The sequence below is a fragment of the Temnothorax curvispinosus genome, unplaced genomic scaffold, assembly GCF_003070985.1.
Source record: "Temnothorax curvispinosus isolate PA1 unplaced genomic scaffold, ASM307098v1 QBEX01010036.1, whole genome shotgun sequence".
Lineage (NCBI taxonomy): Eukaryota > Metazoa > Arthropoda > Insecta > Hymenoptera > Formicidae > Temnothorax > Temnothorax curvispinosus.
Genome location: NW_020219816.1, coordinates 170,015 through 185,178, shown reverse-complemented (window position 1 = coordinate 185,178; position 15,164 = coordinate 170,015). Strand labels below are relative to the sequence as shown.

At 35.5% G+C, this 15,164-nt stretch overlaps 3 protein-coding genes across 3 annotated transcripts; 1 reads left to right on the top strand and 2 right to left on the bottom strand.

Annotated features, from left to right (window-relative positions):
* Positions 1-14: 14 nt before the first annotated feature.
* Positions 15-5,247, bottom strand: LOC112459655 (V-type proton ATPase catalytic subunit A). Its single transcript, XM_025023876.1, has 12 exons — positions 5,139-5,247; positions 3,779-3,878; positions 3,590-3,702; positions 3,147-3,512; positions 3,005-3,061; positions 2,830-2,924; positions 2,476-2,747; positions 2,179-2,362; positions 1,863-1,980; positions 1,503-1,783; positions 1,191-1,380; positions 15-1,082 (listed from the first exon to the last, which is right to left on the bottom strand). Exons 2-12 carry the CDS (start codon positions 3,858-3,860, stop codon positions 990-992), a joined length of 1,851 nt encoding a protein of 616 aa, XP_024879644.1. The 5' UTR covers positions 3,861-3,878; positions 5,139-5,247; the 3' UTR covers positions 15-989.
* A 690-nt stretch (positions 5,248-5,937) lies between these two features.
* LOC112459644 lies at positions 5,938-10,583 on the bottom strand. The gene is made up of 4 exons (XM_025023857.1): positions 10,386-10,583; positions 9,512-9,595; positions 8,335-9,265; positions 5,938-8,123 (listed from the first exon to the last, which is right to left on the bottom strand). Exons 2-4 carry the CDS (start codon positions 9,551-9,553, stop codon positions 6,916-6,918), a joined length of 2,181 nt encoding a protein of 726 aa, XP_024879625.1. The 5' UTR covers positions 9,554-9,595; positions 10,386-10,583; the 3' UTR covers positions 5,938-6,915.
* Positions 10,584-11,847: 1,264 nt separating this feature from the next.
* Positions 11,848-15,143, top strand: LOC112459648 (HD domain-containing protein 2). The gene is made up of 4 exons (XM_025023864.1): positions 11,848-11,901; positions 13,610-13,734; positions 13,901-14,069; positions 14,173-15,143. The coding sequence occupies exons 1-4, from the start codon at positions 11,848-11,850 to the stop codon at positions 14,401-14,403; spliced, it is 579 nt and encodes a 192-aa protein (XP_024879632.1). The 3' UTR covers positions 14,404-15,143.
* The last annotated feature ends 21 nt before the right edge of the window (positions 15,144-15,164 follow it).

Below are 15,164 nucleotides of genomic sequence, written 5' to 3'. Positions count from 1 at the left end.
CCAAGTCCATGATCCTCTTGTGCATAATTTTATTGTTTTTTTTTTTACATATCATACAATGGAAATGATATCGAAGTCAATGGAACATGTTTACACGTTCTTTTTTTCCCTTTCGTATTTATCTTCACGATATTGAAGACCCTGCACCTTGATCATCTGTCTCTAATGTATCATGTATACGCGGGTGTGTATGTCCTTTTCTAAACTTTTAAATCATGTTTATAACGTTAAGGTATAGTGTGTTTAATTAATGAATAACAGTTGCGATTATCGTTCATCGCACTTAAATAGTACATTATATGTTACAATATTTAATACTCCACGATTCACAATCTCTTTGCAAGGTAAGAACTGCCGTGTTATCCACGTGTCACATAACTGGTAATTAAGAGTATCTTCTCATACCATAATTCTAGTCTGCGCGCATCATCGATGAAACAGGCAGCCGTTTTATACTTTCGTTTATATTACACATTTACGGAAAACATATAGGAATAACTTTCTGGTTATTTGCACCTTTGACAAAGCGGGGAAAAAAACGAAAGTATATTTCTGCGCGAAGGATAAAATTACTTTCTCTGATAATATCCGATTAATTACAAGTAGCTCTGTTCTCGAGCCAAGCGGGTTAACTCTCGAGGAAGCGGAGCGTATCTTTAAATGTACGCTTCGAACGCATTTAAGAATGTCCCACTTTATTGTCACAATCGTCACGTGCATAACATGACATTCTTTCGATTATTTCGCTGCATGATAGTAGATTTCAACGTGGCTAATCTATTTACAATTCATTTTCAAACGCTTTCAAGGATATATTCGCATATTCAGCAAATAATATATGACGTAATCGATAATGCTGCTTGTAGTCATATTTTTAGCAAGCTATATGCAATTCACTAGTTGGACCGGGACATCCTTAAATGTTAGAGCCAAGTTACAGAAACAATTAATATCTTAAAATTGCTTTTAACAAGTGACGAGTTAGGAATTTAGTCCTCTAAATTCCTGAATGCCTGTTGAATATCTTCGTGTAGCTGATCAAAGTCTGACCTGATTTTCGCCTCGCCGTCCTTAACAGGATCCTACAAGTTTCAGATAAGTGTGTTTTTAATAAAAAGACAGAGATACATCAAAATTAAAGTTACGAAAAGATCAGTCAGATTTTTGTTTAAAGTTTGAACTTCACCCACCTTGAACTTCATAGAGCTCAGTTGATAGAGAATATTGCCCATACTGTCCCTGATGACATTCCATGTGATTTTATTATCGGACTGCGCTGTTGATTCTACCGCGTGTCTTGCCATATCGTAGAATGCGATCATATTTCGCAACATTCCCACGGTCTTGTAAAATGGACAAAAACGATCGTACGGCGAGTAGCTAGAAGAAATTAAAAAAAAAAATGATTCAGAAAAGAATTAAGAAATTCTTTCAAGTAATATTTAACCGTTTGCAATATTGATGTAACATGCACAGAATTATTATAAGATAATATGTCGTACCTGTTTTGTTGCAGGAAATCGTCTTTCAACAATTTTGCTACTTCGAGCGTTATTTTATCCGTTTCGGCGAGCGAAGCCTTGCCTACCAATTGCACGATTTCCGACAGATCCTCCTCTTCTTGCAGGATCTCCTTCACTTTCGTCCTCAGCGGGACAAACTCCGGGAAATTCTTGTCGTAGAAATCGTCCAGTGCTCGCAAATACTTGCTGTATGATATGAGCCAATTGATGGACGGGAAGTGTTTACGTTGCGCAAGTTTCTTATCCAAACCCCAGAATACCTACAAATTAAATAATTCGTTAAAAAATCAGTTTATCATTATGCTTTTTTATTTCTTCATATGCAGATGTCCTTTGTACCTGCACAATACCGAGCGTCGCGCTGGTCACAGGATCGGAAAAGTCACCACCTGGCGGTGATACGGCACCGACGATACTAACAGATCCTTCACGATCTGGATTGCCCAAACACTTCACTCTACGTAAGAATCATCCAATATTAGTTGCATTGATTAGCGGCAAGGTACTATTTGTTTTAATATAAATTTCTTCCAAGATTGTACATATAATTAATATTATACATATATTCACCGTGATGTGTTATGATTTCGAGAAAGATACTTGGTCACATTATTAGTCACTTGACTACTTTATATGTCAAAGTATGACATCGTACCTTCCGGCGCGTTCGTAGAAGCTGGCTAAACGAGCACCGAGATAAGCAGGATAACCAGAATCGGCAGGCATTTCAGCTAAACGACCTGAAATTTCTCGGAGAGCCTCAGCCCAACGAGATGTCGAGTCCGCCATCATCGACACGTTGTAACCCATATCACGGAAATATTCAGATAGCGTAATACCTGCGTCACAAACAACAAATTATTTATTATTATAACTTGAATAAGTTCTATTTACATTAACTATTATATACGAGTGAATTGATGAGTTTTTCTTAATAATGTATCGCACATACCGGTGTAAATAGACGCTTCACGCGCGGCTACTGGCATGTTAGACGTATTGGCGACCAGAGCGGTACGTTTCATGATGGACTCGGTGACACCATCGATCTCCACGGTCAATTCAGGAAAATCGCGCAGTACTTCAGACATTTCGTTACCACGTTCTCCGCAACCGACGTAAATAATCACATCGGAGTTAGAGTACTTGGACAAGGCCTGCGAGATGACGGTCTTACCGCAACCGAAAGCACCAGGAATAGCCGTGGTTCCACCTTGGACGCATCTGTAACACAGATCTGTTGCATCCACGTTCCAAATATTTCTGCGATGCGTTCTACAATATGCTTATCCGAAGATGTTCTTACGGGAAAAGAGAGTCCAAGACTCGTTGACCAGTGAGTAAAGGATGATTAGCCGGCAATTTTTCAGTAACCGGGCGAGGTTGACGTACTGGCCACACCTGCACGAATACAAACGTAAATTCACAGTAAGCAATTAATCAAAAGTCTCATATACCTATGTTATCATAGAAGTATATACCTGAAGCATAGTGTATTTCTGCCTCTCGCCATCAAATTCGGTCTCCAATACGATATCCTACAAAGATATTACATGCTTACATAAATTTATAATTTGGAAATATAAAGTGTGGAATAAAATTACGTAAGAAACAAAATCTTACATCAACAGTGTAGTTGCCAACGGGCGCGACGTACGTGACTGTGCCTTTGCACTTGGGCGGCATGATCATCCAATGCTTCACCAAAGTATTCTCGTATACGACGCCGTAAAAGTCACCGCCCGTGATGTGGCTGCCGTTTTTCACGTTATGCGGATGAAATTCCCAGCTGGCGGTACGCGAAAGCGCCGGTATGTTGACACCCTTCGGGATGTAGATCGAGCCCGTGAGCTCGTTGATGTCTTTCAACGGACGCTGAATACCGTCGAAGATGCTGCCGAGGATGCCAGGGCCCAATTCGACGGACAGCGGCTTCCCGGTGCGAAGCACGGGGTCACCAACTGTCACGCCGCTTGTTTCTTCGTAGACCTAAACATATTGCGAGATTATTCAAACTGTTCCAACATCCTAAGATGAAACATAAATGTACGTAGTACACTTGTTACCTGTATCGTAGCCATATCACCTTCCAATCTGATGATTTCTCCTACCAGCTCGTAATAACCGACTCTCACCAGCTCGTACATAGCTGATCCAGACATTTTTTCCGCGGTGACAACTACGAAGAAGAATGTCAGATAAAAAGTATGTAACAGAGCAAGGTCAAATTCATGTGAGAAGAACTAGAAACTAACCAGGTCCGGATACCGCATAGACGTATCCGAACTTGCCCTCCCGCTCCTCATGCGCAATCTTCGCTAAACTCTGGTTCGTCATTTTGAACACTTAATTTATCTGGAAAAAAAAAGAAATTGTATCTATTACTTTGTACATTCAATAACTAAAATTTTATTTTGCAGAGGAAAAAATTATAACTATAATATAATTTAATTGTGATCTTATAAATTATAAAATTATAATTAAATTATATTATAGTTATAATTTTATATACTTCTTGCCATTTCACGTCTTAAAATAAAACGTAGAATTTAAGGAGAGACAGAAGAAAATTACATTATATAATATAGATTTAGAGAAATATCATCAAACTATATACCCTAAACGTTAAATATTTAAGTAACACATGACATGATTATCTTTTTACAAACAAGGTTTTTATTTTATCAGGATTTGAAGGAATGTTTCAGTGGCAGATATTAAAAATGTTTTATCTTATCACCGATTACATCTAGCATAAGAATATAATTTTTACCCAATGATTTTTCAAACTATGACCTAGCTACCTGTCGGTTGTGAATTAAATATTGCAAAACTCAAGGAAAACGAGTCGCTATCGCGCAAATTGACATACGTTTATCTATCTTGATCGCCGCAGCTCAAATTATACATAAATTTGCGCCAGAAAATTATTCCTCAACTATATCTTCTCTTTCTCCCATCTACGCTTTAAATTTAAACAAAAACACTTGTTTCAATTTAAATACATCAAATAAAAGAATACATAATGCAGATATATATCAAGCGTATGTGACAAGCCTGCTTCTTTAAACCGCACTTCTTACGCCTTTTTGCAATTTTTGTCCACACCAGAACCTGAAAAATACATATCATTTGTCGCGGTTGAAGTAAACGAAAGACCCAAGAAAACGTTGGAGTAAAACCGAACAGGACAGTCGATCATTACGTGCGGCCGAGACGGACTGTCGGAGAAGCGCACGCTGTCACACGCTGGCTGCGCGACTCACGTGAGCAGGCCATTCAAAAAAATAGGCGTAGCCCCCGTGAAGACCGTCTTCTGCTAGGCGGAGACGAGGCGGCGTTTTCCCGTCCGCGGACGGCCGCGGATCGATCGCGGCGGCCGTCGGCGACGATCGACGTTCCGCGTCTCTCCCGGCCGGAAATCGGCTTCGTGGATTCGCGCCCGATCGTGGAAGACGATGGCGCACGCAAAGTGGCCACCGGATCGATATAGGTATACTAACTCCGCTCGCTCGCTCGCTCGCACGGAGTGCTCCGACGGGGAAACGTTGACTCGGAGTCCGTCCGCGCGAACGAGGAAACGTCGACGGTCGAGTCTCGACCGCGGATACTCACGGCGACGAGGTGCGACGTTTTCCAGCGCGAAGTTCAGCCAGCGACGAGGACCGTGCTACCGTGCCTGTCTCGCGAGTCTCCGGCCTAGCTGGCTATCACAAGACAGGTCAGCTGACTGAGTCGCGTGCCGATCCTCAATTATCGGCCGCGCATGCGCGCGTTAAGATGGTATCCGCATGAGAGCCACGGCGGGGATTCGCCCTCGTGTTCGAATTCGTCGTGTTTCCCCGAGGGCGAGAGATATCGCGTGAAATTATGGTTGTTTTTCCTTAATTGTTATTCCCTCGCATTTGGATCGGCTGATTTTGTAATTATATATTTTATAAACAGAAAAAGAAAAGAATTCTCTCCCTCTCTTTCTTTTCCTCTATTTTTACTAATAAGAAAAAGAATAAAATAAAATAGAGAATTGAAAGGATATAAAAAAGAAAAAGTAAAATTATTTTTAAAGGGAACGTACAAAGAGAATAAGTAAAAAGTATATGATATATTGTACTAAGGCACAATCACAAAAAAAGCATTGTTTTGTACTATTATTAATTTAAAATGAAATTAAGAAAAATAAGAAAAGAATACACGTGGAAAAAGTATAACTGTCTGTAAATTTTTAATCTTTGAAATCGAGAAACGATTTCAGAATCGTCTTATCTCTTTTCTCTCGTTTTTTACTTTTCTAGTAGAATGGTTCAATACAAAAATTAAGATATATTTGTTACATTTACAAAATTAAATATTTAATAAAATTCCTTCCTAGCTATTACATTCTTTTTGCCCTTAGGTGTATTCAATACTTTCTAGATTTGCGAATCTTTATTTTGCTAAATCAGGATAAACTATAACTTAATGAAAAGTACAAAGTGCAAATAAGGAAATAGATCGTATTTATTGTTTTATAATTTTCAATGACATATACTTTGCATATATAATATATAAAATATACATACAATACATAAAAGATTGGAATACAAGGCACAGAATATGTGGTGTATTTCCAAAGATTTGTAATTGTTCCGAATTGCGCGAGAAGCACTTTTTCATAATAACTTAAAAGCCATAGTGATGTAAGTCAAATTTTTAAAAATATTTTGACTTGTGTGCATAGATGCAATCTATACAATATATAAATTGCATCTATGCACACGAGAAAATATTTTTAAAAATTTGACTTACATTACTATGTCTTTTACCCCTTCATATGGAGGAGTAAAAACCAGAGTGGTGTAAGTCGAATTTTTAAAAATATTTTCTCATGTGCATAGATGCAATTTATATATTGTACAAATTGTATCTATGCACACAAGAAAATATTTAAAAAAATTTGACTTACACTCTGGTTTTTATCCCTCCATATATTACAATACTTTAAAAATATATAACACCATTCATTTATTGAGACACATATGCGCCAAAAGATATGTTTTTAAAAATAGATATACATGTGACTTGTTTTTAAGGTTGTTATACTTATAATTAGCGCAAGCTGTTATTGTGTCTCTTGATATAAATTTGATTTAAATTAATGTAATTATTTATAACATATTTAAGATAAATTATAACAAAAGTTAACAATTTCACTATTTGTTCAATGATGTATCTAGGCACAAATCCGTGTGGCAAAGACTTCACTCTAAAGCTTAAACTTTACTAATCTGTTGCCTAATAAATATAGCATATATTTCTATACAAATCGTGACTTATTCCTACATAAACTATTGTGCGCACTATTTTTCTAATTTTTCTTTGTCGTATTAGTCATATTAAAATTTATATTCTTTATTTATCTGTGCAAACTGGTGTTCATATACGTCATAAAAGCATTAGATAAGTTATTAAGCAACATATCAATCGCTTCAAAAATTGCGATAATAATCTTTTCCAAAATCTTGCTGCTGGAAATGCTTTGCGTGCAATAGGTTAAGCTCATGCCCCACTGCTTCAAATTCGCTTTACAATACTGCCAAACAAAGGTAAAAGTTAGAAATAAAAAATCGTCCATATCTCTGGAACGTTTCATTAACTTTACAGCGACTGCAAATAGCTTCTTCAAGCACTCTTCATTAATGTTCATAGAACCCATCTCCCTTAGCAGTGGTTCAAAGTCAGGCACTATCGGTATTTTGGTGCTTTTGGGACAGTCGTCGCTTACATACAACTTCGATAATAAATCACAAAGTACCCTTGCTAATTGATCAGCGATAGAGTCATCAGCATGTGGACCAGATGAATTATTCTGGTTACTTTCGATGAATATGCCCAGTCTTATAAGACGGGTAACATAAACGATAGGATCTAACAATAAGATACCATTAACTTTTAGTCTACCATGTTCGCACGACCATACGATATTACGTGAAGCTTTGTCTGATATCCGGTTACCGCCTTTAGTTAAAGATTGATTAGACGATAGCTCTTGACGATTTCTTATGTAGCGTATCACTTCTGCATTCTCTTCTATTTTGCATACGTTAGTTTTGGCAGCTTTTCTCAAAGCGCGATTGTACTTTTTACGGAGACGTTTAGTGCCCAAACTCTCCTTGTAATCAGTCATAATTCTACCTTGGGTACTCTCGATGATGTCGCTGGCGAATTGAACCTTTACTACGGAGCCGCAGAAAAACATAAGATGCGTCGCCAAATTTAGTGCGTCTCCCATGCTGACTGTCTTGTCTGTTATATATTTGTCTATCATGTTGTAACTCTGATATAATACGCCAACGCCATTAATGAACAGATTGCCACCTTGTACAGTATTGAATGCTGCTCTTGCGACGGTGTTTACTGTCATACCACGTGCAGCAACATTGGAAATAATCGCTGATCCTCCAACTACTCCTAAACCAAATGCAGTACCGGCTATGCCAAGGTAATGTGGAAGTGCTTCTTTGTCAAACACATGAATAGATTCTTCGTGGCTACTGCGATCTGCTAATTGTTGTACGTTTCGGCCAAATGACCAAGCACCAGTCGCACCAGCAGCAGCAAGACCTAATATATGCGACAGAATAAAATGTAATGTAAAACGGTGTTTCTCAGGCACTGATGTTGCGTAAATACTGGCACAAAATAGTAAATTATAAGTTATACAATCAATATTTAACATGATGATTTAACATTAATAGTAAATTATAAGTTATACAATCAATATTTAACATAATAAATTAATTTTGCATTAATTATATGTTAAAAGGCAATTTACCTGACACGACAACAACTGGTGCAAGAGGTGTGAACAGCGAAGCAACGGTCAAGCCAACGGTGCCAAATCCAACGACATTGGAAGCGATATCGATTCCATAGCAGAGTTTTGTTTTCCAATTACACGCAGGAGACTCCATAATTTCCAGCCAAACCGTCGAATAATCCTCTGTAATTGGATAATCCGGATTTGGTTGATAAACACCATCTTTTGGAAGAACCATAGTGAAAGCTGGTAAATCATTATTTTCGACATAGTCTCTCCAATTTTTATACACTCTGGCATTGTGAGCAACGAACCATGTTTCATACTGTATTTCATCGGTAATTGCTGCGTCTTCTTGCTTTGCGTTTTTTGTAGTTTCGGAGTTTTTCTGAATCCTTCTTTTGATTTTAAAAATGGGGACAGGTAATACGTCAAGTAGTATTATCTTCTTATCCTTTTCATCTACTTTTGCTTCTGTTTTCGTTTCTTTTACTTCTATTTCTTCTTCTTTTTTAACTTCCGTTTCTCCTTCTTTTTTAACTTCCGTTTTTTCTTCTTTCTTTTTTCCTTCTTTTTTCTTAGATTTTATATTCATTTTCTGACGGAATACCATATTATAAATTATACCAACATAAATTGGTTCAGAACTATCAGTTTCTCCGGCACATTTGCAGATCTTATCATATATCTTATCTATGGTCTCTTGAGCTTTTTTATCATAAACCACGGAATCAGCTACGTCTGTATCACTTGAATTTTCTGTTTTGCAATAACAGCTATTGCTCTCTGTTGCACTTGCCTCCTTGGTATCCTTTGGCGACCCATAACGAGCATATCCAATATTCTGTTTTAGATATTTATGTTCATCACTTTTATACATTAAGTAGTCAGGAAGACTATCATACAAGCATTGTTGCTGTTCCACGGCAAAAGTCTTCGTCTCTTCCTGAAAAACAAATATACCGTTAACAATACGCTCAAACATTTTTATGTCTTTGTTGAAATTACTTAAGGAAAAATGTCAAGCAACTAATTCCTCGATTGTTAGTTAAATTCGAATCTTAAATTCTATATATCTTTGGAACGACAGAGACAAGCAAACTAGTATAACTAATTGATGTTAGGAAAATCAATGTAACGTAAGAATTTATCGTAAGAATAATTCAGTTTAAGGTTGCAAAAGATAACTTACCCAAAGTATGTCTGTAACTTCCTCTTCTTCCTTCTCAGCCATTATGTTTACAAAATCTTTTAGAACTTTATATAGACTTCTCTTCTATAATTAAAGAAAAATGATATTGATATGTATTTCTATCTTTCTGTCAAAACAATACATGTTAATTGATCAATACCAAATTGGATTGCAAAATTATTTATTGACTTAATATCACTCGAAAACGATACGCTGCTAAAATCCTCTATTTAAAATCTATTATATCGCATATTACGCGCATTTTATCTAATTTAAGGAGATGACATCATTCTTGACGCAACTTAACCTCATTTTTTCCATTAATTACAGTATTAATTTTGTAACATTACATACTTCTTTTTTAGGCGAAAAACATTTAAGTAGCATATTATGTTTCATTCGAAAATTCATTATATGCACCGATATTTCCGATTTAATTAAAGTTCTTGAAATGTCTTTAATTGTCACATTTTCCTAAGCTTGTCATTCAACGCGATACTACTTACACTTTTGTCAGGACTTCGCTTGTTTGACTATTTTAAAAATCATAAAGAATACGTGAACGATTCACGGCAAATTAAATCGCATTGTAGCGATCAGAGGTAAAAATCAGAGATAAAAATCGGAGTTTCCTGGAGAAACTTCGGAATGTTAGCGACTTTAACATGTTGTTAATTAGACCGTTTCTAATTTCAACTAATCCCAATCCTTGTATTATTCGACCGCAATGCAAAATTAACGCGGTCGAGTCCAATTATATTTTTATTAATTAAGAGTAGAAATCAATTTAATGAAAGGATCAAACAGCTGATCTTAATTGATTATCAAATGGAGTAGCACTTTCTTTCTGAAATATTCTAGCGAAATTACTTACTTTAAATGATACTAATGATAGTGGGTCTTGCCTACGGCCTTAAATACGCTTCCTTTCGTTGAACGCTAATTACGTTGTACTTGGTTGTACTTGGCAATTATTCAACAGAAAACCTGGTATATATATACGCCGCACTGAGGTAGACAGGTAAATTACAGAACAGTATTGAGTATATGACGGTAAATACCCGAAGTGACATTCGTGACAGTTTAGGCTGCGTTCAGCAGAAAAAGTAGCTTAATAAGCGTTTTGTTCGATTCATCAATATGATTGGTTCTTGCCTTTTAGTTTCACTTTGGATATGAGTGCACAAACCAATCGTAATAAAGGATCTATTTCCTATTGCTGAACTGACTGCACTAGTTCGGAGTTTAGGCCTGTTCGTTTTTAGCTGAACTTCTTGCTCACAGTTCGTCTTTTCTCTTTTTCTTTTCGCGTTGGGGGGAAAAAGAGAAAAGACGAACTGTGAGCAAGAAGTTCAGCTAAAAACGAACAGGCCTATTATTTTGGTTGTTTCCGTGGTGATATTGATATCCACTGATGTAATTAGCCAATGAACTGATCATATGGTACTTTGCATTGGCCTAGTTTACACCGATCTCTTGATACGCGTATCAAATAGTATATTTGAACTGATCAGCCAATAATCAGACTTATTTACTAGTTATTTACTATTTAATACGCGTATCAAGTGATCGGTGTAAACTAGGCCATTGTATTTAAGATATCTGTGACTTTAAATATAAGATTAAATTATCGCCCGAAGCTGATCTTCAGCCCTTATAGAAATTTAATACTGTAAGTGATTTTTTGCCAAAAAATCACTTTATTGGGCCTTACAGTATTAAATTTCTATAAGGGAGTGCAAAATCGGATTATGGCCTAGTTTACACCGATCTCTTGATACGCGTATCAAATAGTATATTTGAACTGATCAGCCAATAATCAGACTTATTTACTAGTTATTTACTATTTAATACGCGTATCAAGTGATCGATGTAAACTAGGTCTATAAGTGCCGTCCATTCTACAGTACCTATATATTTAATTAAGTGTAATCTTAATGTAAGATTCACGATCCATTCATCGCTCAAAGTTTTGAGCAACGAAAGAAATCATCTCGTCAGTCTATCGCGCAAGGCAAAAGTACGAATATCCAGATTTAATTATCACGAAAAATTTTCCAATTTCAAGATTTTCAAGATTGAATCGCCCGCTTCTTACTTGCTACAGTTTTTGCTACGGCACTGAAGGCGCCTAGGGGAACGATCGTTCGTCGCGATTGACTGCAATGACCGTTCACTTCCCGCTTGATTTTTTCGTCAGTCGTCATCAGTCGTGGACGTGTTCGTTTCGCGGGAGTAGCGCAGTTGTCGGTGGTAGCCAAGCTAGGGTTCAACCAAAAGCGATCCTGTACGACTGAACGGGCACAAAACGGTCACGGGAATTCTAATCGATCGCGATGCAGGACACGAAGAGATTGCAGGAGTTCATGGAGCTGGTCGGCAGGTTGAAGGTAAATCCCGAAACAATACGCTCGCGCAGCTGTCAAATCCCAAAATTTATACGTTTCGCAAGTGACCTTCGATCACTAGACAAAACCGATACTTGTGCAAAATGCCATGCTCGCCAGTACAGTTATTTCTGATTTCCTTCCGCGGAAATAGAATATCATAACGAAGAGAGTCAGGAAAGAATAGAAGGATGGTACTGTGTGCAAAAAAAAAAAAAAAGAAAGAAAGAAAATAAAACATACCCAGGTAGCATTAATGTCTAAAAGACATCATGAAGATGTCTTTAAGATGCCAGAAATCTTAAAGATGTCTTTATGATGTCTTTTAGACATTAATTGCTACCTGGGATACTTACATAAGAAGACGTCTCATGTTGCTGCTTGATGACATTTGATCACTCCCAACGAGATTATTGCCCTTTCTCCTTTCTTCTAATATGACTGTGTGTCAACATTGTTTTATGAAGTATCATGATCAAAGGCGTTCTCGATGAAGATTTGAAATGGCAAAATGAGAAGGGTATAATTTGTTTTCTGACAATCGTGGTTGTCAGGAATTGATTGTGTCGAGAATGTCATTTTGTATTTTCGTATTCCTGTTTCGATGTGTTCTCAGTCTGAGTCGTCGCAGCAGGAATACAGAAGTAACTATTAAAAGAGAGAAATAGATAGAGAAATATATATAATTGTTGGTATTTGAGATATATGATCTATATAAAATTTCTAACGTTTGGTCTTACAGATGAATATATATACAATTGTATGAAAGTATACGTATATACATATTTGACCTTTGAACAAAACATCAAGGATAATTCAGTTTGTAGCTCATTGTACGATAGATACTGTCCTTTATACTTTATACGTTGAAGTTAGTATTAACAAAGATTCTTTTCATATCCTTTATTTTATTTGAACGATAAAAATGCATCAAGATGTCACAAGAAGTCTTTTGAACACTTTTCCAATATTATGCTTGAGAATTTTTTAGAAGTATAAATGTACGATGTAAAGTCAAAAATAGAGAAAAAGATTGTTTTTTTATTTATTTAAATGTTTGAGATAAGACTAGTCTTATCAGTTATCACTGTGTCTCTAACCGATTAGCCCAGTTTATTTGTTGGCGTTAATAAATTCAAGGTTATCATTCCTTCAGTCTGTTTATTTACACTCGCGTAATTATGCTGACTAATGAACGCTTTGATAACTGACTTCATGATTCAATTGTGATGCAATTTTCTTTGTTTGCTAACTTGCATCGAGACAAATGCGATTAAATGAATGGAATTGTTAGATTAGATACGTTGCTGAATCAACACAGCTCTGTCTTTGATTATTCGGCATTCCATTGATTTTTTTTATATACTTCCGACTCTACTTATGTGAATATAAGGTTCTATTTCAGGTTTTGAATTTTATGACATATTTTTAAGACCTTATTATATTTGTTGTATATTTTTAAGAGCTTAGAAAAATAATTAAGTAATGAGAATGCATAAAAATAAAGAAAAAAATTAATATCCTAGAAATCTCTATCAGTTTCTCTATCATTTTTATCTGAAACAATAAAGAACTCGAATAATGTAACGTAATATTTCTTGCTTTTAAAAACTTTTTTTTTATGTCAAGAGAAATATTTTTTTAAAATGTGGAAAAAATTGATGTTTAATATACTTTTACTTAAGCATGTTTTTGTTGTTATTCTTTTCAGCACATGAAAAGGACAGGATGGGTAAAACGGAATATACCTGATCCTGAAACAATTGCGGGACATATGTATCGAATGGCGATGTTATCATTTTTGGTGGATGGAAAAGAAAATTTAGACAAAACCAAGTGAGACATTATTATTGCAGTACTCTTTTATAACTTGAAATTTTATAATCGCTTTTATAAAGTTGAATAATTTAATTTTGATAATGATATATCTGTATATATACATACACATATATATTACAAGAAACGGTAAAAAATTAGCAAAATATAATTTTTCGATTTGCAGAATAATGCAGATGACGTTAATTCATGATTTGGCCGAGTGTATTGTGGGAGACATAACACCTTACTGTGGCATACCACCGGATGAAAAACATAGAATGGAAGATGAAGCTATGGAGGAGATTTGCAAGCTGCTAGGTGATAAGGGACCTGAGATACTACAAATATTTCGTGTAAGAAAGATACCACAAATATTTCGAATATCCTTATGTTATTCTAATTTTTCGTTGTGCCATTAATATTTATTAATATTTTCCCTATTTCTTTAATGTTTAGGAATATGAAAAACAGGAATCTCCTGAAGCACTGTACGTAAAAGACTTAGATAGACTAGACTTGCTGATGCAAGCGTACGAGTACGAGAAAAGGGATAACATTCCGGGAGAACTGGATGAGTTCTTCGTCGCGATTAATGGCAAGATCAGACATCCTTTTATTAATAAAATCGCCGTTGACATAACCGAAGAGAGAGACAAGTTGTGTCGCAATATCAATATCTCAAAATAGCATAAGTAATAATTTAATGACGAAAACCTGGAAAAATAAGGTTGTAGATAGCTCAAATGATATTTTAAGCGTTAATCCGGTTACCATATCGTGCAGTATGAAACAACGGCTATTAATATTAAACGTAATTTTAATACATAAGATTTTGATATAGGTAGTATAAAATAAGCATCTAAAATTCTGTCATTTATGATTTAAGTTATTTGATCGTTCGTTGCGCTGAGAACTGATCATATAGGTAAGAAATTTATGAGTTTAAAATTTTGGATGTCTTTCTACATACCAAATTAATAGTTTTCTTTTAATTATTTTCTTATTTAAAGTATTGTGGAGTGTAAAATATAAACGTATATTTTACATATCTCATTTATGTTTATTTTAACGTAGTCAATTTTTGATGCAGTAAAGTGTTTACCAAATATTACTTTTTAAACGTTACATACATTTCACAAAGAGAAGAAAGTTTATCTTTAGATATTTCTTATAGGAATGGATATTAGTTTAAGCACTTTTATGTGCGGTTTAATTAACGGCAACGAAGAAATATGTATAATCACTGCCTTTTTATTTAAAAAAATGTATGTAAGCGATTTTTCAGTCCTGTCAATTTGTTGACAATTCATTTTGTGTTGACATTTCACTTTTGTGTTGCTTTAATGTGATTAGTTATTTTTTGAAATTCTCATCATTTTGTTCATGAATGTAATAATGCGTTTTAATATATGTTTCATGCAAAACAATGTATATAATTTATTTTCTCG